The sequence below is a fragment of the Pygocentrus nattereri genome, chromosome 6 (assembly GCF_015220715.1).
Source record: "Pygocentrus nattereri isolate fPygNat1 chromosome 6, fPygNat1.pri, whole genome shotgun sequence".
Taxonomy (NCBI): domain Eukaryota; kingdom Metazoa; phylum Chordata; class Actinopteri; order Characiformes; family Serrasalmidae; genus Pygocentrus; species Pygocentrus nattereri.
In genome coordinates, this window is record NC_051216.1 from 24,587,469 (window position 1) to 24,608,969 (window position 21,501).

The window sequence follows — 21,501 nt, forward strand, 5'->3', positions numbered from 1 at the left end:
GGCAAGATCACACAACTGCACAAAGTACATCAAACAAGAATGAATGTTGTCCAGTAGATTCATTAGAGTACTGAAGTATTACTAATTTTAGTTTATGGTATAATCATAATTACTTTTAATTATTTAATGACTGCATGTACTTTTCATAGGCATCCACTGTAATACTAATCTATGCAGGGATCAGTATGTACAGTGTGTATGTAAAGAGCTTGCAGCTAACTGATATCCTTGACATTTTACCTCTAACTGCACTTTTTGCTCCAGGTTCTTGTAGGTTCTCTGCAGCAGCTCCTTAGTGCCTAAGACTCCATACCACATCATGTTCTTGGTGCGGCTCCTGCCATAATGTTATGGCACAACGTAAACATGAAAATCAAGAAACTGCTATAAAAGTTTATGTGTATACCATCAGAGAGAGTCAACTGTATCAACTATATAGCTGCGTCTGACCTGCATTTCTCAGGATGCTCCTCACGCTTGTTATTGAACTCCAGTGAGATCTTAGCATCCAAGCCAATTCCAAAGTAGTTGTTCATGACACACTTCTCCAAATACCCCTCTCTGTAAGAGAAGGCAAGAATAAGCAAGGTGTTCTTCATTGCATGACATAATATGTAAAAATGAAGAGGCTCTTACAGTGGATCTAGGTCAGGGTCAATGAATGGTGTAGCTCCAAATGGGTCGATATTGGCAAGCAACATCTTACTTATGATTGAGCTTCCAGCTATGGAGGCCGCAAGGCCCGCACGCAAGCCTAAAGACAAAGAGACAAACAATATTTCAGAGAAGGGTCAGTAAAGAATGTCAAGCAAGGGTCATGGACGTGTATGTACTGGAGGTGAGTTAGACTCTTTATCCTGGAAAAATCCTGGGCCCCTATCATAGAAAGCTAAACTATCCTCCGTTTTTTTTTTTTTAATTATTTATTTAAAAGAGTTTGATGTGATATGTAAACGCTGTTAAGGCTTAAGAACATACTGTTCAAATACTGGTCCTTATAATGGAAACTGCAATATCAGTCTATTTTGAATTCTTTATAATATTAAAATAATCAATCAATTTACATATATTTATCTCTTTAGCCTACAACTGCTTAGCCCTGCCCATTCACCCCAAAGTTATAAGGAGTGTTTCAAAGTTATAAGTGCCACTTCTTTGAAAGAGGTCATTTTGAGGGTAGAACAGAGCAGGTTGGAAAATTGTCATAAAAATACATTATGTCAATTCTTTGGTGGAGCCAAAAAGTTGAGATGCTGTGAAAAATGTCAATGAAAATATAATGCAATAATGTGCAAATCATTTAATTTAGTTTAATTGAAAATAGTACAAAGACAAAATATCAAATGTTCAAACTGAGAGATGTTATTGTTTTTTTGAAAAATAGTTTTTTGAATTTGATGCCAGCAACACACTTAAAAAAAGTTGTGACGGGGCCATGTCTGGAGACCAATTGCTGTAGTTTTTTAGAGTAGAGAGACATTCTCAGTGGTGACAGGTCTAGACTGCAGGCAGGCCAGTTTAGCACCTGGACTATTTTACTATGTAGCCACGCTGTTGTAATTCACACAGAATGTGGTTTGACATTGTCATACTGAAATAAGCAAGACCTACTCTGAAAAAGACTCCCCTGATAAAGATGACATTATATGTTGCCCCAAAACCCGTACCTACATGTTCTGCATTAATGGTGTCTTCCAGATGTGCAAGTCACCCACGCCATGTGCACTAATGCACCCTTATACCATCATGAATACTGGCTTTTGAACTGTGCACAGATAATAAGCTGAGTGGTCTCTGATTTGTCGGACCTCAGGACACTTCCACTTCCCCTCAGTCCATCTTAAATGAGCTCGGGCCCAGAGAAGGCGGTGCTTTTTCTGGATCTAGTTTACATATGATTTCTTCTTCGCATGGTACAGTTTTAACTTGCATGTGTGGATGCATTGTGTGTTCACAGACAGTCGTTTTTGGACGTGCTCTTGAGGCCATCCAGGGATTTCCATTACAGATTTGCAACCTGAGAGCCCGAAAATCACAACTGAACAATACTGGATTTTGGCCTTGTCACTTGCATAGAGACACAGTCTTTCACAGAGAGGTGAACCCCTCCCCATCCTTCCCCATACTTCTCAAAGACTTGGCCTTTTTAGAATACTCTTTTTATACTCCTTCATGTTACTGACATGTTGTCAATTAATAATAATTAATAATTGTGAGATGTTCCAACAGGTGCTTTTGTTAGCATTAAAAAACTTTACCAACTTCTACCAATCTTTTGTTGACCCTGTCCCAACTACGTGTTGATGGCATCAAATTCAAAATGGGCATAAAAAAACCCCAAAACAAAACAATAACATCTCATAAAAATTCTCAGTTTTAACATTTGATATGTCTTTGTACTATTTTGAAATTAAATACAGTGTTATACAAGGCAAATTTGCACAATTTAAATTGATGTTTGATGTAACAGTAAATTCTTTCCATGGTCAATTGGTTCAGTTTTATTGTTCTCATACCTGGGCAGATAATGCGTGTGTTTAGGACAGGCAGGTTCTCCTTGCTCGTGGTAAATGGAGGGATAGAGAAAGAACCACAGGACTGTGTGCTGCGACTCACACGTCTCTCTGTAGGTGAACAGGGTGACTTTGCCACTGCAGGAACAAAGAAACAAGGCTTTAAAATCTAAGGCACATCTGTAGGGAACGCAGAGTCATTGAATAATCTATCGTGCAATAAGCATAAAATGATGCAAATTGCATCTCAGATGCTGTATCTGAACACAACTGAACACTGTAGAGTCATATGAGAATTAAAGTGTTTTCCATGAAAAATAACAAGACGCCAAATAGTGACACTCATGTTTCTGCAAGACTGCAACTTCAGGACACTCATGGCAGCTGCATTCTTCCACGGCATTCTATCAAACAAAAATAACCCTACGGAAGCTTAGTCATGGTCTGTAATCCTGTTGAGTTCCAGGGTTATTTTTCAAAGCATCAAAACTAGCCTGACTCGTAAATAAAATCATAGCAATTAAATTACCAACCCTTCATAGGAAGTCAAACAGCAAAAAGATCAATATTGTATAGAAGTTAACAAACATCACACATCAAAGGCAACTAACAACAGCACAACAGCTGTGAGCCGGAGGAGCAACCAAGAACCCCGGGGGACTGAGAGCGGTCTAGAGAATACACACAGCCTTTCATTGTCTCCTGGACACATTCAAGCAGGAAGTTGACCTTTGTATAAACAGGAAGTACCACTGTCTAGCACACAATGACATACTCCCTATAGAGACAAATATCGCACATAGCCTGTGGAACACACACTTACAGACCATAAACACATATGCCTAAAGCCTGTAAACAGAGTACTTCAACTCTGAGGGGAGAAAGCAGAGTTACACAAAAGCAACTGCACACACACTTTTTAAAAAAGACAAAAGAAAGCTTAAAATCCATATTTGTTAAGCCTGTTAAAACAGGCCACGTTAAGGAGAGTAAAACTATTATGCTCAAAACAAACGATCTATGACAAATAATAATCTGATTTCTTCACGTAGGGTAAAGATATTGTGAAGACATACTGTTCATAAGAGGCTATGAACACTAGAGGGCAGCATCACTATCTGCTCAGAACGCCAACGATAGTTTAACTGAAGATTTTTTGTGTGATTTAACTGGAACTCTCAGTTGAATATAGCATGTGTATTGCCTGGGGATGCAGGTCAAACTCACGGGGCAGAGCCTCTAGCTCTTTAGTGTCTTCATCCTTCTCATTGTCCTTGTTTTCATCCTCTGTGTCCTTTTTGAAATCGGCAGGAGACTGCAGGTCCTGCTCATCTGTATGGGCATTCTGTTCATCCACCACTACAAGACAGAAATAGCACACATTCATTACCACTTCCTCTAATGTCTTTCCTCTAATCATTATAACTGATACTTGGAGGAGACAATGAAGACAATCACACCTGATTTCATTAGCATAAAAAGTAACCTGATTCAGATGGAAACTTCTTTTTCTATGTGATTAAATTTTTATTATTTTTTTTAAAGAACAACACCCCCCCCCCCCCCCCCCCCCCCCCCCCCCACGGGACTTTTAAGAGAAAAAAAGTGAGAAAAAAAAAGAAGCGGAAAAAAAAAATAAAAATAAAACATGGCTACAACATAGGACACATGAGAGTTGAGTTACATGATTAACAACTTAAACACTGCATATACAGTTGGAAACTCTTAATGGCCAAAAACTGAAAGCAGCAAACAATGTTTTTTTTAAATGTTTTTTATTTAAGCTGCTTATTGTCCTGGGTCACAGAGGGTACTGGAGCATATCCCAGCGCTGGAAAAAAAATACTGTTTAATACATTTTTTAAGTTCTTGTACCATTTCAAAATTTTATATTATTTTAGTTTTTATTTATGCTTAATATAAGAAACTTCATATAAAAACCTCATGGTAATAAAAGAACACCTGTAGTACTGAAAAATCAGTTATGTCAATGGGGTGTTACTCAAAGTTACCAAGGGCTTAGAAGTTACAGGGTGCTGCATGAGTTACATTTTTGGAGATTTTTGGCAAAAAATATTTTTTGGCCAAAATTTCGTGCCTATTCTTCAATACTCTGACTTGGTGTTCTTACTTTTCTCGGCCTGCTCAATGATCTGTCGGACTGCTTTCTTCAAGCTGTTTGCACGGAGCATGAGCTGCTCCCTCGGCCTGAAGAGCTTGTTTGGAGAGTCCTTCTCTGTCACGTTCTCTTCCAGCTTCTCCTTCAGCTCAGTCAGTGACTCCTCGCTCAGGTCCTCCTCCTCCTGCAGCTCTTCCTCCTCCAGCTCCTCCTCTACAATAGGAGGGGTGGTGAGAGAAGGAGGCCTCATGGCCTGGGCCTCCGTGTTCAGCGTTTGCAGCAGCAGGTCCAGCTTTTCATTCAGGATTCCACACTGTGACGGGAGAGAATAAAAGTGTCAGCATGCAGCTGAAAAAAAGGCTTACAGTGTACAGCAAAGCCTTCTTTCATCTCAAAAGCAGCTGAAACAGTTATGTAATAAGGAGTTTGAAACTACAGGTAAGGCATTACATGGGAAAACCTTGTGAGAGGACCTCTTCAAAAATCTCTAATAGCAAAACTCAGGGCTATGACAATCATAGCTCAAGTGCAAAAGTGCTTTTGTACGATGGTCAGCCCCAAACGAGGGAATTTAACTTCAGACAATGCTTTCTGATTCTTTGAGCAGCACATCAGCTCAGTACTGTCTACATAATCTGCCCATTTAAACACTTACTTTTTACGAACAAGCAGCTGCAAATAACAACAGATGAGCAATAAAGTAACAGCAAATATGTTTGATTTTGATCCCTTTATTGTAGAACATATTATTTTCCAAGCATAAATGTGACTGTACAAACCAGTCATAAAGACATCTAGTAAGGTTTATTATTATTGCTTTGACTGTGACACACATAGACGTGAACTGTCTCTATTTTCAAGTTTTTTATTTTCATGGTGGCAAATGTGGGAGTAACAGAGCTTTTGTCTCCCCACAAATTTTCTGACTATTTAACGAAACACTCACATGCGTAATTTGGTGTCTTTAGCCGTTACAGTGTTGAATTGAAAAATATACGTCTCAAAAATGCTTTACTAAATAAACTAGGTGTGAAAACAACCTTACAGAGACTTAAAACTTAAAAGGTCAATTTCTATCTACCTGGTGTTGTTCAGATAGTATTGTCAATGTCCTTATAAGCCTTATTATAATATTCATTCTGTTGTGACATATAATGTAGCTGATTATGTACAGTTCAATCTATTGAGTAGCACTGCTTAATAGACTAACCAGTAATGAATTAAATGCTCTACCACTACAGTTTTATCATTGTCCTATCTGTTGTAATTATATCCAAAAAACATGCTTTGCAAAATAACAATAACATTTAATTTTTAAAAGCAAAATATAACACTGCATTTTACTGTACTTATGTGTATGCTATATTGTAATGTTTGTACAACATGTATAGCCCTCAGGCTGCACTGCATTAAAAAAAACAGACCTGAATCTGTAGCAGAAATCACTGCATGGCCTCAGGATCATTTCTGAAAACTAGTGTCATCCACACATGCAAGTTAAAACTGTACCATGCAAAAAAGAAAACATACATAAACAGGACCCAGAAATGCTGTCACCTTCTCTGGACTTGCACATCTGCGAGGCCACCATTAATGCTATATGATATATGTAGGTTTTGGAGCAACATATGCTGCCATCTAGATGACGTCTTTTTCAGGGAAGTCCTTGCGTATTTTAGCAACACAACAGAAAACCTCATTCTGACATGTTACAACAGCATGGAGCCCTGGTGCTAAACTGCCTTGCCTGCAGTCCAGAGCCATCATCAATTGAAAACATTTGGCACATTATTAAGTAAAAAATATGACAAAGGAGACCCTAAACTGTTGAGCAGCTGAAATCCTATATCAAGAAAGTTTTACTTTCAAAACAGCAATTGGTCTCCTCAATTTCCAAACACTTACAGAGTGTTGTTAAAAGAAGAGGTGATGCAACACAGAGGTAAACACGCCCCTGTCCCATCATTTTTTGAAATGTGTTGCTGGCAATAAATAAAAAAATGACTATATTGTTCAAATAGCAATATGTTGTCTTTGTACTATTTTCAATTATTTAGTTATTTTTCTTTCTTTATGCAAAGCACATTCAAAACGCTCACATTTAGTCATAGATATTCCAAATGCTCTCACAAAAGCGATACTCATGCAGGATAGAGTGTTAGTGCAGTGTGAGCTTACTTTCAGGGCCATGCTGTCAGCCTCTTCTGTGTTTTCTGTGCTCTTTTCATAGGACTTCCCCACTTTGGCTACAAAGTCCTTCACTGTTTCACACAGGATCCTGGTGGAGTGTGAAAAAGAAAGATTGTTTTTTCAACCTTTAGCTCTGTGAGCAAAACATGAAGGTAGACTGTACAGCACAGACAGACTCACTTTGCTGAGGATATGACCACAGAGTGCTGATCTGAGTTGAGGATCTTTGTGAGATGAGCAGCGACTGAGTCCTCATAATCTGTGATCTGAAACTAAAGCCACACTGTAGCGTCACATCACAGGCACATTATCCAAGAGTTTAAAGACAGAACTGAATGGCTGAATTAATTAATGTTCACTGTAAGCCCTGATAGCAGTTAATGGAAACTGTGTGTGAACGTTGTGTGTTTCTGAAGCAGGTACCTGGCAGTCCTCTGCCTCCTCAGGTGTAGCCGGACAGCTGTGTTTTGGAGGTATTTTAATCTCATACGTCATTATACTCCACCTGTGAAGAGCAAAGAGCAGCTGCGCAATCAGCCAGAGCTGCTAAAAACACACGCATGACAGAACAGCTATGTGGAGTCAGCCCAGCATCCTGCTCGCTCAATTGACTTTTTCTGCAAACATTTCATTTGGGTTTGCAACAAAAAGTGTCTCCTGGGACTTAAAGCTGCACCGTGTAATTGTACAGTATGTCAGAAGAAATGCCACATTTCCAGTGTGGTTGTAAACTTTGTACAGAACACTACTGATAACATCAATACACAGTAAACAGGCTGCAAAACTGCAACCACACTGCCTATTAGAAGTCTGGGGACACTCTGCCATCTTTTGAAATGATCCAATGATCCAATCTGACTGTTGCTTTTCAATAAAATAATAAAAAGATAACTTGCAATGGTTTTGCTTACTTACAACAGCTGTTTACTAATACCTTTGCAACTCTCAGCTTTATTTTGTATAAAGTGTCTTTCCTGCTATAAAGAATAAACTTTATCTGAATAAATATTTGCCAGTAAGTACTTTTAAAGGCATAAACTTTTTGTACTTTAAATATGTGAATGTTTTGAGTGCTGATGAGTGCTGAAACAAGGTATAAAATGTGTGGGATATGACTACATAAGCTAGCACTTTAGTCAGTTGTTCCTTCAGATTTGCCATTTTGGCAAAGAAAAATAGTTCCCAACAGCTTTATATTCATTGTATTAAATAACATAACATGAGAAAATTTCCTTGAGTTTGATGTAGTATGTAAACAGAAAGTGTAAATTGTCAGAAAGTCCATATATGAAAACTAAGCTGAACAACGCTCATTTGGAATTCATTGCTTTTGTGATGTCACAAAAAACAAAGTATTTATCCTCCTATTCAAGCCACACCAATTTACATTTCAGTCCAGATTGCCTTTTGAACAAGGCATGATACAAGGCGGCCAATCAGTACATAACTGATTCAAGGGATAAAGAGATGCTGTAAAAATGAACTAAAACAGTTTTTGGTGCATAAAACCACAAAAACACCCTAAGTGGACCTCAGAAATTTTCAAAAATTGCAGCAACCGCACATTGTAGGATGCAAAAAGGTTCCACCAAATGTCACTGGATGGTACTATTCAACTTTGATACTATTATATAACAACACCAGCTACTCCTAATGTAATGTACTACCTTATTTATCTACGACCATCACCGAGCAAAGTTTAACCTTAAGACACTTCAGGAAGTGCTCTGGATTTGCTTCTTTTCTGCAGCTCAGTGTATGAAGGGGCCTCCTTACCTGTCCAGCATTTTGGTGCTGGCCCGCTCCAGTTTAGCCAGTATCTGAGGAAGCTGTGTGTCGTCATCACACGAAGGTCCCCAGCCAAGCACCCGCGCCAGATCGTTCCCCGTGCCCAGAGGCAGCACGCCCAGCTGACACTACCAACAACAGCACATATCCTCAGCACACTGCTTTCCCTTTCTTACAGGCCAGTTGTGCCGTTCATTTACTGTAAACCCTAGAGATCAGTGTTATACCAGCTTAAATAAAAGCATAAGGTAGTTTTAGTTTCATTACTTCTCACTTAAGCAAAGGAACTAAAACTTATAGTTGATGAAGTTGATGAAATTACTGTTTTGCTGAAAGAAACAATATCCAGTAACACTTTAACTCTGCTACATAATACTGACATAACTATGCCATATGTCGTGGCAAATGTCATGTGCTATAAAGTCATCATGACAGATTTAGTTCAGTAATATAACAGTGTCATATTACCATTACTGGCAACTGTTGTGACACATGACATAACATTTGAGCTTATGACGGCTTCTGTCACATGCTCATTTTCACAGTGCACTTTAGTTAGTTTTCATTACATCTAACATCATATCATCAGTCATTAGAATTACAATAGTAATGGTAGTATGACACTGTTATATATGGTAACATGATCCATGGCTATAGCACCGTTAGGTCAAAGTTATGTAGCAGGGTTCCAAAAGTCTTTCCAAACATCAGACATGAATCCATCAGCACAGAATGTAAATTGAATATAAATGTCATTCACAGGAGAACCGATGAGAAGTGGACACAAAATTCGTGATGTATAAGTATTTACATTTCATAATTTTATCTCTGCAAGATTACTTATTTTTCACCACAAATGTTTGCATTACGTATATTAAAAACAGGCTTTTTATTTTATTGTGAAGGAGAAACAACACTTTTTTATTTGAATGACAGCAATAACTCCAGACCTCTAAGGGTTAATAGTCTAACAAGGAACACATGCTGCAGAATTACCTGTTTGTGAAGATTAAGTTTATCTATTTCAGAGAGGACCCAGCCCACACTGCCATCTCCACCACAAACGAGGATTCGAAAGTTATCAAACTTCTGAAATAAACGCAGCCTGTAAAGTAGATGAAAAAGAATGAAGAAATCAAATCAAGTGTCACATGACTTTAGACAACTGACTCAATAAGAACTGTGAGGTTTGCATAAGAGTCTATGGTTCTTCTTGGTCAGCACAGTAAGTTTCAATCCAGAGATTCCAAAATAGAACCAGTCACCAAATTAGCAGGTCCTACTGAGTCTAATAATTCATATATAAATATATATAATACCATATCAGTGTTATATAAGTAAGTGCAGTGGTAACCAAACCTCTTATGTCACACTGCATCTGATTCAGCCAATCAAGGACTTCTGAAGATGTTAATTAGCTGGAGCAAGTGTGGTAGATTGTGATTGGAACTAGACTTTGCAGGAGGGTAAAGCTCCAGGACCAGGCTTGGTGACCACTGCTTTAGTGTGACTCACCCTAAATGAGGTCCACCATTGATGAGGTCAAAGACCTGAGCCGGGTTGAGCAGCTGTTTGAAGCGGCGCAGGAATTTCACTCCTTGATTGTCTCCACTTTTGGAATTGACAAACACTAGGAGTGGGCTGGCACACGATGGGGGGCAGGTGGCTTTCCAGAAACCTGTCCAAAAATAGAACACAAAAAATAGACTAATGAATTTACACTTACAAACCAGAAGATTCTTTTTTTTCGTTGTTGTTGCCTGGAAACACTGAAATATTTTGAATCACTGCAAGAAAAAAAATCAACTTTTTTTCACTTTTACATGTTGAAAGAGGGAATTAAAGAGTTATGCAACTGCAGTGACTAACAACATCTTTAAAAAAAGAAGTCTGAGTCATTTCTCTGAGAGCACGTGTGAATGCTAATTGACATTTCCCTTCCACCGAGGGCCACAGCTCTAATGTTAGGTGCAGGCGAGGCACCATGTGAGGACACAGCCTGCTCATTTTTAATTAGCATGTTACACACACATACACTAACAGTGAATTTCATTAAATCAAGACCTAATTAAGAATAAACACATTGTCAAATCTGAACAGGGTAAGGTGGAATTAAACCATTTTTGCTAAATTTCTGGGTAATTAAATAGTTAAGGTGTAACACATGAAATGCTAATGAATATGCTGCCTGATGCCTGAGACATAGCTTTCAGATTAGCTTTTGGCCTAAAATGATTTTATTGTAATCTAGTCGTGGTGAAGTGGCACATGCAGGGGGCTATACAACAAAATAGCACCCAAAGATTATTTTTGAAATTTACGATTGTTTTACAGTTATCAACATTACATATAAACATAGAACACATATAAATCAGAAGACAATGCTGGTCCAATGGTACAAATAAATAAATAAGTACACAAATAAATAAATATTTAGCAAAGACATTGTGACTTCTGGTTCCTATCACTACCCCTGTAAATCACACCACAGTAAAGTCCATAGATTTCTATACAATACACCATTTCTTTGTTTACGTCTCAAGCACTGAATTATGTAAAATAATTTGCAAAAGAAAGAAAAAAACAGTTGTATTCTCTCAGCAAAATACACCGTATGACAGCTATGAAGGCAAATCAACAACTAATTCTCTGAACTACAAAGCAAAACAAACATCTTAAAATTACAAACATAGTATGGATTACTAGAATCAGAATCAGGCCTTATTGGCCAAAATGTATATTTACACATTCAAGGAAAATGTTTTAGGAATTCAGTCATGCAGTAGTCACTTGTGCACTTAATCATTAAGCACATGATTTTTAGTTACTCCAGAGGCCCCCTGTGTATGTGTATCTGTGTTAGAGCAGGGCTGACTGAGCTGCACTCTGCTGCTTCAGCCTCTTTCAGCATGATCACATGCTGGCAGCATGTGCGCTAAAGCAGCATCTGAGCAGGCAAGCTTCTACAGGCAATTGCTCATTGTGTTCATGACATTCATCACAGGCCTGATCTAGATGGATGTCAACATCTCCTTGCATGACTGTGTTTGAATTCGTCAGCATGTGTGCACATGCATGTAAAATGTATCTGTGTCAGTGCACAGTGATGCGACTACATTCTAGCTGTACATGCTGATGCTTTGGGCAGATGTGAGTGGGTGGATGTATGTGGCTTGGTTTGCTGTAGGGGTGACAGCGGACCCTTGGGGGTTTGGTCCACTCCCTCCTCTCTGTCTCTGCCTCTTTTCCTCTCTTTTTGTCCCTGCTCCCTCTCTCAGCTGAAAGAGATTGAGTCACGAAGCTGCAGCACGTGCCAAAGGCAGCCCGCAGCCAATTAAGACACAGCTCTGAGGTGGGGGTTCCCTTGCACGTGAGGCACTGAGGACAGAGGCGAGGCTGCTGAAGGAATCTCCTGCTTTACAAACCATATTTACTCAAACACACATCCCCCTGCCTCAGCATCTTATTTTTCTCGCAATCAGTCAGTTCTACTGGTGTTGTTTTCATTCTTGGGATTCAATCACATAATTACTCGGCCCACAAAGCAATCCAATAATATATTGGGACTATGACATCACACCATTGATTTCCACTGCGTTTGCGTCTGGAGCCCAACTAATCTTTCCTCCAATGAAAGTGAGAAGCTCTGAATACTGAAGTCTCTTTCAAGAGGCCTTTAGGTCAGATCAACATGGCTGTCCCTAATGATTACACAGGTCTGATTGGATGTACATGTTAAAGTGGAAGAACCTACTCCAACCTCACAGCATGCCACGCTAATAATAGAATGTCAGAGGATCCACTGGAAGTCAAGCTGCTCTAAATAGCAATTTTATTCAGCCATCAATAAAGAGCAGCATGCAATTTCCTGGAAAACACACCTTCAGTAGCATATGTGCTAAGATGAGCAGGTTAAGCAAACAGTTCAGAGACCGACTCTCCACAGCAGGTTAATAATGCAGAGACAAAAGAGAGAGAAAGAGACAGAGCAAGATAGAGACAGAAGGAAAGAAGGAAAGAAAGAAAGAAAGAAAGAAAGAAAGAAAGAAAGAAAGAAAGAAAGAAAGAAAGAAAGAAAGAGAAAAAAACAACACTGGAGAGAGAGGAAGTAGAAAAAGTAGAGCGAAAATGTGAGAGGGAGAAAACGAAATACAGAAAGTGAAAAAGAGAAAAAAGAAAGAGAAACAGAGAAAGAGAAAAAGACAAAAGAAAGCAAGAAAGAAAGAATGAGAGGGAAAGAGATAGAGACAGAGAGAAAGAGGGAAAAATAAGAAATATAAAGAAAATAGAGACAGAGATTGAGAGCTAGTGAGAGAGAGAAACAGTAGAATGTGTGTGTGTGTGTGTGTGTGAGGGAGAGAGAAAGAGATAGAGATAGAGAGAGAGAGAGAACAGGAAAAAAAGCCACTGTTTGCTTTCATCTTGAATGTTCCATGCTCTTGGTCTACCAGGGGCTGTTGTGTTTACATGCGCATAGAACAATTTGCTCAGAGGAAAAGTGACTTTCCACCAGGCGCTGGCACATGACTGCTCACTCAGATCACGGGGGCAATGTAAAGGGACATCTCAATGCAGCATGTGCTGCTGCGACTCAGAGTGGCCAGAGAGCACATTCTCCTGATCCACCATCAAATCACAACAGGTCAGAAGATCAGCAGAAGAAACATTTCTCTTTCTGCAGTGAAGACGATTAGCAAACCAGATGAGCTACATCTCCTCCATAAGCACACACACACACACACACACACACACACACACACACACACACACACACACACACAAAAGCACACCTATCAGTGACCCCTCTTCTCCAATTACTGTCAAACAGACCTCAAACTGCTGTCTCTGAGGGTCAGAGGTCCACACTGAATTTTGTTTACAAAATTGTTTACATCAATCTACAATACTGTGCAGAAATCTAATTTTTCAATCACTTTTTTTATTTCAAGTGAAAATAGCTATTAAGTACAAATTATTTTTATTTTTTTATTTTTCAGGATTTTATTGCCTTGTGTAAAGAAGGCAAACAGCAAAGGAAACTAAGTGCAAAAAACAGGAGTTACTAAATTGGAGCAATGATTAAGAAATATAGAGAAAACAATCCTAATATTGGTGCAAAACCTGGTAGAACACCAAAACAGTCACCATCAGATAAACAGTTCTTTCATCTTTGAGAGAGAGGAGGAAATTAAGCTTTATGTCTAAAAAAGGTCCAAAGGTTTTTCTGTCCATCCTTCCACCGTGAGAACACAACTCAACACTATGGGTCTGATAAGATGTATAGCTGTCAAAAAGCAGTTATTGAAAAAAGGAAATTAGCAAAACAAAAATATAAAAAAAGACCTCAACATCACTGAATGTGTTTTTGAGATTACTAGGATTGTGAGAAGCAGAAAATGCAATTTCTAAGTCTGAACTTTGGAGGTGTGGAATGAATAGCCTATACTTAGCAATACTTACTTGGAAATTGACAGTGTTTAATTTCTGAACTACAGCAATGAGAAAAAAACAACAACTCTGGACTTAAGATAAGAGACAGTGCTGTCATTAAGAGGCCTACCGTCTGAGTCAATACTGTTGAGGGCAGTGGGGGGAATGATGGACACTTTGCACTGGCCCAGAGGACACTTGCGGGGGTAGATATCCATGCAGGCTGTGTGCACCTGTTAAAGCAAAGACAAACTCTTCAAAAACACAACTGACCTACACATTTTACTCAAATAAATGCTGGCCCTAATGCCTGTATTTATTCTAGCATCCAATGTTGATAATGTGAATTCTTAGTACTGCCATTTCACTTATTAGATACTGAAAGAACGTGATCTAACAAAGTCAAATTTTGTTTATATTTTTGTTTCATAAACGACTATTGTGAGTAGGAAAAAACACGAATAGGAATATACATGCTTTTTATTTCTACTTTCATTAAACCAACCAATAATAAGTTCTAAATTCCATTCTGAATGTGTTTGCCTGCTTTCTCAGAAAGCATAGCAGTGCATCCAACAATAAAAGCAAATTTTATGATCGGGAACACGGTAGCGCTCAGAAAGCTCTAATTCCACATGCTGATCCATTTTACTATGCCCAACTTGGTCATACACATGCTTTAATGACTCTAGAAGCAGATTTTAATGTTACATGGGATTTCTCTGAAAATACTGCTGGCAAGAGGTTAGGGTTAAACCTGAGAAGTTGCAGTTATCACAGGCACTAACAAAAACATGTTTATCACTCAACTCACTGAAATAGTGGAGAAATTGTATGAAAAGTGTGAACCTTAAAATGTTGAAAATGTTTTTTTTAATCTGATTTTTTGTTGACTCTGATGAAAAATTATTATTATTAGATTTGAGACTTGATACAGAAGAAAGAATTCCTGATGTAAATATGTTTATTATTATGTAATAACTATGCAGTTATTTGACTAGTCTAGCCAAACAAAGGTTTTGACAACAGGAAAGACCACTAGCTTTACTACTGATGGTGAATATGTAGAAATGGTGGACAGCCTTTGCCTATTTGGGTCAATTATTAAAAACAAAGGATCCAACAGTCAAGAAATATGACACAGATTGGCACTAGGCAGGGCCAGATCTGCAGAATATGTTGATCTGGATCTACAGACAAAGATCAGAACTGTCCAGGCTGTGGTGTTTTCTGTTGTTTTTTTATGTGTGAAAGCTGGACAATAAGAAAGTGAGACGGAAAAATAGTGACACCACAGACAGCCAGACTGAAGCGCTTATTTTGGGCACATTATAAGACGAATGAATTCACAGGAAAAGGTAATAATGCTTGGAATAGCTGAAGGAATAAGGGAAAGAGCAGCCACGATCAGCAACAAGATGGATGAAGACAATCACAGGAATCTTGAACAAGCCATTAAGAAGACTCTATCAGAAGGCAGGACATTCTGGAGAAACACTAATCATACGGTCACCAGGAGTCAGAGCTTGATGGCACATACTAATAATATAACTACACGAGAGTAATAACTCTCATGAAAAGGAAGTGGTTTGTGCTATTGCCGAGATTTCTGTGATATGAAGTGCTTACCATAGCTTTGCACCATAGACAGCGCCAGTCTTGCAGGCGCAGCACGCTGCCACATGTTTTGTCACACACAGCACACTTGGCACTGACTGGCAGGTTGCCTTCTAGCCACTGATGTGGCATCGCAATCTATGGAACGAAAAACAGACCCTGAATTATAGCAGATGAGTGAGTGTGCCTTCTGATTACTCTCTATAATATCCTCCCCTTTCTTCTCCATCTTCTGTAGCTTCTTTCTTTCCTTTACAGATTCTCTCTTTGAAGAAAATGGCTTGGTGGTAATACTCACCCCATCTTCATCTTCTATGATGTCCTTCCCAATAGAGGCTAGGGTGGTCCATTTACAGTTGTTAGTGGCCCTGACAGCACACCTTTTGTGGGCTTTAAATTTGCACACTGCAAAGAAAGAACAAAACATTCTTGAGTCCCTCTGGTCAGTAGCCCAGGAATAGCTTCACTACACAGGCCATAGAGTTCATTCTTTATATAAGAAAGAAAAAAGAATCCAAAGAATAAATTAAAAAAGAGAGATTTAAACCAAATAATAGTAATGAAATGACCCAGCCTGGACTGGATGAAAGTCAAGTAGAAGTGTAAAAGTCAATTCTCACAAACTGCGATGACAGACAAAAGTTCAAGCAATCACACTGCGCACACACTCACACTGCACACACTGTCCTGCTGCCCACACCAGTGGTGTGGGTGAGGTCCAATAAGCTAATGGCTGGCAGCGCTTTGCTGATTTCCTTGGCTAAATTGCATTGCAGGTTTAATCAGATTAAGAGTGTTCATCTGGCTGTGTCCACAATGAGAATTAAGTGGCTGATTGATTGGCTTACATCCTCCATGGTATCACTGCTAGCCTCACACCCACACGCAAACACAAACTGCACACTAAGACATTTTCCAGCGCACACACATCATAATCAATGCAGCTATATCTAACCAGCACACTGTAAAGCTACACGCTGGTTTCAATAACTGGCCTTTAAAGAAAGTAGGGCTCAGTGCACAACACCAGGATCATATTGCACTGAGGAAAGTTAATACATTGAACTAACTTGACACAAATGTGTACATTTCCACTTCTACATCACTGTTGTGTAATAGATTTTATTAATGTAGAAGCTTTTTCAGCAAGAAGGGAACAGTGTCAGCTGAACCATCCCTCAACACAACTGTGTTGGGTTACTGCTAGTGCATTTTTTAGTGTAAAGTACACAATTTTGAGGGGGGTGAAATCTAGAGAAATCCTCCAAACTTTGTGTGCAATCTCCTTGCCATATATTTGAAGCTCTTATTTTCATAAGAAAACCAAGTAACTCTGTTTACTTGATGCTTTTTTTTTTTTTACAACATCTGAAAATGCTACTGTAACTATTTTGTTACATTTCTATTATTATATATTATTATATTATTTACATTTTTTTGGCTGATCTGTGTCGTAATATTATGACGTAAATAACATCAGCCAGGTAAATGCCCTTGGGCCACATTTGATGCTGCTGCACCTATAACAAAATGTGCTAAACAGCCAGTTGCCTTTTTCAATGTAGCACTTTATTTGATTAATGTTAAACAGACTATTAATTTTTTGTTTAAGAACTGATGAATGTTTGACCCATTAGAGAGCAAATAATGTCATTAAGATTGCAAATCTGGCACATAAAGTAAATGTAAAGTAAATGTACTAGTGTGTTTTATGTGTTCATTAAGCCCACACAATCTGACCTTTGGGCACAAACAAACCAACAAAAAGTTAATAAAAAATTGGCCATTTACCATCCGTCAATCTTTCTGTAAAGAAATCGGAATTGGCCATAAAAATCATGATCTGTGCATCCTTATGGAGTTACATTAATAGATACTGGGATTTTATTCTTCTCCTTTAAAATTTAAGACATTTTCTTACAAATTACTGTAGGGGTATAAACATACACATTCAGTGCATGATTTGATGGAGTGGCTGCTGCAATGGAGTGACTGCTGATTGTTTGCGAACTCTGGTGCTCAGTCACTGCAATTTGATGCCATAATCAATAGAATGTCCGTTCTCTATAACACACATCTCCTATTTTCACATATCACAATGCCACAATGTACTGTTACACTGCTAAAATGCTGCCGGACCTACAGGATGATCTGCTGGATTTGTTGGATTTGTGGAGACACTGTTAATGACATTCTTGTTGTAATATTTTTCTGATTATCTCAATACAGCTCCATCACATCTTCTCGTTTCCTTCCTGCCTCATGCGAGACCAAAGAAGAACAGGTGTGCAGTGGTGATTGCGGAAAAGGGAGCAGACTGAGCGGAACACGCTGCGTGCACCAAGAGATTTCAATCTCTGCTCCGTTCTCTCTCAATAATAGATGAGACACATCTATTGAAACTAAAGTCTCTGATGTGAAGCCATGGAAAGCCCTCTCTTAGCAAAGCAACATTAGCAATAACAAATGTTTCATCTGTCTTCAGCTCTGCACTTCAATTGCAATCTGAGCTGATGTTCTCCCCAAACATTCTCCATGCCTCTGAAACCAATGCTCCAATCAATAAGACTAATGTCATTCACAGCGCTGTTAGTAAACCATTTATGGACCGTTCCGTAATGCTGAGTGAATACAAGACTGTATGCGATGCGCAGCTAATGGACAGGATGTCTCTGTCAAATTAGAGAGTGAGAAATATTGAGTCTGCCTCTTTTGTCAGGGCCCATGTCGCACATCAATCTTTATTGATTGGCTGGTGCAGGAAATCGAAGGGAAATATAAGCAGCAATGATCGCTCTAAACTCTCCAGCTTCTCCAGCCACTCAGAGCACTGTCGAAACAGGCCTTCCTCACCCAGCTTCAAAGGCTCTTCCGCATACTTCTTCAGGTTACCCCCTTCAAGGGTAGGGAAGCCAAACACCAACTATTAACAAGCTATATTAAAAAAAAAAAAACCTTCACTAAATAGCAAAGCAAATGAAAAAGTAAGTAAACATTTTACAACACATTTCTGTGTTTCATTTGGAAATGACACATTAAAATCAACTAAATTAAATACATTACTTTTCAGAGCAAAATTCACTGTTACCTGAAGGCTCCTTCAGACAGATCTCCAATGGCATCTCCAATATGACCCAAAAGAAGCTCTAAGCAGTAGCAATATTAACGAGATGGTCAGACAACTGAAATAAGATCATCTCCTCACAGTGAGACATAATTAATACTCTCGAGGACTCGCTGCATGAGCACCACACACAGCACTGCAGTGTCCCTTAATTACCATTCTGCAGAGCATGGAGTGGCCAGCCCAGTCCACATCTCCATTTTTCTCCGTGTTGATGGAGAATAACTCATTAGCGATGAATTATAGTTGTTTGGCAAAGTGCAACTAGGTGCTTTCTCATATATTTTATCAAAAGCATTCACTGAAAGAGGCCTTTATTTCAGAGTCAGAAAGTTATAGGCTGAGCAGTTTAAAACACTGCATTCAAGGGTGGAAAACCAGTAAATTCCCAATTGGCATCGTAATAATGAGGTCTGAATGTTTACGTGCTTCAAAGTTGGAAGTAATGTTTTAACACTCTTTACCCAATGTCTAATGAATGCAATAAGTTTCCAGATGAGCAAAAATAGACTCTTGCCGGAATTAAACCCTGTTGATTATTGGTCACAGCGAATGAGTGTGAAGCTATTCCTGGTTTTTGCAAGAACCAGTGACAAGCAGAGGTGTTTAATGAGCACCATCTGCATATCTCCAAGACTAATTAGCACTATCTTTCCACATGAGTTCAGCCCATTAACATAATGCATGATACTGGAAAGGGTATTTTTAGGGTGAGTGCTTTAACCTGCCAGCAGCTTCTTTGGGTTACTTTCATTGTGTATCAAGATTCAGACACAGAGATAATAGTCTCATGTGCGCACACAAATGCAGACATACAATCACTGAAGCTTCACCATTTCTAATGATCACTCTCTTTTTTCCCTGCCTGCAGCGTGTTCTCTTCTCAGTATCTGCTACTGGGGGTGAGCAACATTAACTCAAATTTGTATCACAATAATTTCCAGTCTTAAGGCAATAATGATGTGATATATCCATACATGTCCAAAAGAAATAAAAAATATATATTGTACTGGGCAAAAGTCAGAGATCACCCATTATTTATTTCATTTTCAATCAAAACAGCCATTAAGTTCAAATTGTTCATTTTTCAGGAGATTGACAATTCACCAGTCTAAAAAAAGAGGACATCCAAGGAAAAGACAGAAGTTTTCAAAACTGGAGTTTGAAAAATGATTAAAAGATAACTGTGGAAGATCTGGTAGACTGCCAAAACGTCACCACTAGAAAAACAACACTTAAAATTCACAGATGGTTCTGTCCATTCTCCCACTATGAAAAAAATAACTCAGCGCTGAAAGTCTGAGTCTGAAAGGATGTGTAGCTGTCGAGAAGCTGTTACCGAGAATAGAAAATAGACAAAAAGAATAAAGAAGCTCCTGGTGTTCTCAGAACAATGAACTGGCCTCTACAGAGGCCAGACCTCAACATCACAGAATATGTGTGGATTACTTTTTGGGATTGTGAAAAGTCGACAATGCAACCAACTTCTAGGACTAAACTTTGTGGAAGAACATTCCTACTTATTTCTTCTAAAAGAAAGCATGTCTCCTGAAAGAATGGAAACTGTAATAAAGGCGAAGTGAAAACACTGAAAATGTAAAAGTTGATAAACCTTTTAAAAATGTTTGCGATTTATAAGTAATGTTCTCTTAACAGAAAAGTACATATAATGTTCTCTGCTCTTTTTCCTGATGCTAAAAAAAATCAATAACAATGGCCATTTTGGCTGGAAATGAAATGACTTTTGCAGAGTACTGTATAAATGAATACATATTTGAATATGTTTTCATGTTTAATAAACAATAACCGTTCTTGCTCATGTTTACATTGTCTTGGGGGTGTGGCTTTTTGTTTTTTGTTTTGGTCATCACGGTATCCACATCATGAGATGACGACATGGTATTCACTTTAATGCCACCACCACTCTCACCCCTAGCTTCTACTGCATTCTCTCTCTCACATTGAGCTTAACTGTGGATCCGGACTGAGCTAATGCGGCCAAACCCTCTCACTTCTCAGGGGAGACAGTGAGCGCCAAACCACAGCAGGGAGGCATCAGTAAAATATGGCATCCATAATTAAAGAGGCATTAGCATACAGAGAGATGAGAGAGATGGAAAAAGGAAAGGGCAGAGTGGAGAGAAACTGGATAGAGTGTTAGTTAGAAATTGATGGCACTTACCTTCACACGAGAGGCCATGAGAAGTGACCCCTGAGAGGCTGTCCCGGCAGACATTGCAGAAGGTGGGGCGTGCGTGGGAGCAGGCATACCAGTTGTGCATCCCTGAGAAATGTTCCACATTAAACTGTGCCGTCTAGCAAAGGAGAAGTTAAGACAAATTGGCAGAACCAGGATAAGACTTTTTTGGAGCCCTTGGAAAGAAAGGTACTTTAAAACACAAAGGCGAGCAAACTGTTTTCAGTCAAGGCATTCTTCCAGACACCGCATGCAACCCGCATGCTGTAACACACTGTACAGCCCCATCAGAGTGAGATGCAGAATTCCATACAGTGCAGTACCACACCATATGCTCCTATGCAGTGTGAGCACGTTCACCACACGCTTCCCTCTTCTACAGTAAAATCCACCAATCAGGCATAATCAAATCAGCCACTGGGAACAGTGCTTTTCAGAGGTACAATCTCAGACTGTTCAAGCACGGATCTTCCACAGGTACAACTGTTGGGATTAATTTTAAGGACACTATGGATCTGTAATG

General features: G+C 38.9%; 1 protein-coding gene across 10 annotated transcripts in view; it reads right to left on the reverse strand.

Annotated features, from left to right (window-relative positions):
* Positions 1-21,501, reverse strand: part of dgkh (diacylglycerol kinase, eta) — a 74,057-nt gene that overhangs the window by 14,544 nt on the left and 38,012 nt on the right. For all 10 annotated transcript variants that reach the window (XM_017710848.2, XM_017710847.2, XM_017710850.2 and 7 more), the window contains 16 exons: positions 20,964-21,096; positions 15,956-16,062; positions 15,670-15,795; positions 14,171-14,273; positions 10,126-10,288; positions 9,607-9,715; positions 8,599-8,738; positions 7,246-7,327; positions 7,003-7,094; positions 6,811-6,910; positions 4,645-4,945; positions 3,741-3,872; positions 2,517-2,651; positions 637-754; positions 451-561; positions 241-337 (listed from right to left, as the gene is read on the reverse strand). In XM_017710848.2, coding sequence (XP_017566337.1) covers positions 241-337; positions 451-561; positions 637-754; positions 2,517-2,651; positions 3,741-3,872; positions 4,645-4,945; positions 6,811-6,910; positions 7,003-7,094; positions 7,246-7,327; positions 8,599-8,738; positions 9,607-9,715; positions 10,126-10,288; positions 14,171-14,273; positions 15,670-15,795; positions 15,956-16,062; positions 20,964-21,096 — 2,049 coding nt within the window. The remainder of the gene's footprint in view (positions 1-240; positions 338-450; positions 562-636; positions 755-2,516; positions 2,652-3,740; positions 3,873-4,644; positions 4,946-6,810; positions 6,911-7,002; positions 7,095-7,245; positions 7,328-8,598; positions 8,739-9,606; positions 9,716-10,125; positions 10,289-14,170; positions 14,274-15,669; positions 15,796-15,955; positions 16,063-20,963; positions 21,097-21,501) is intronic.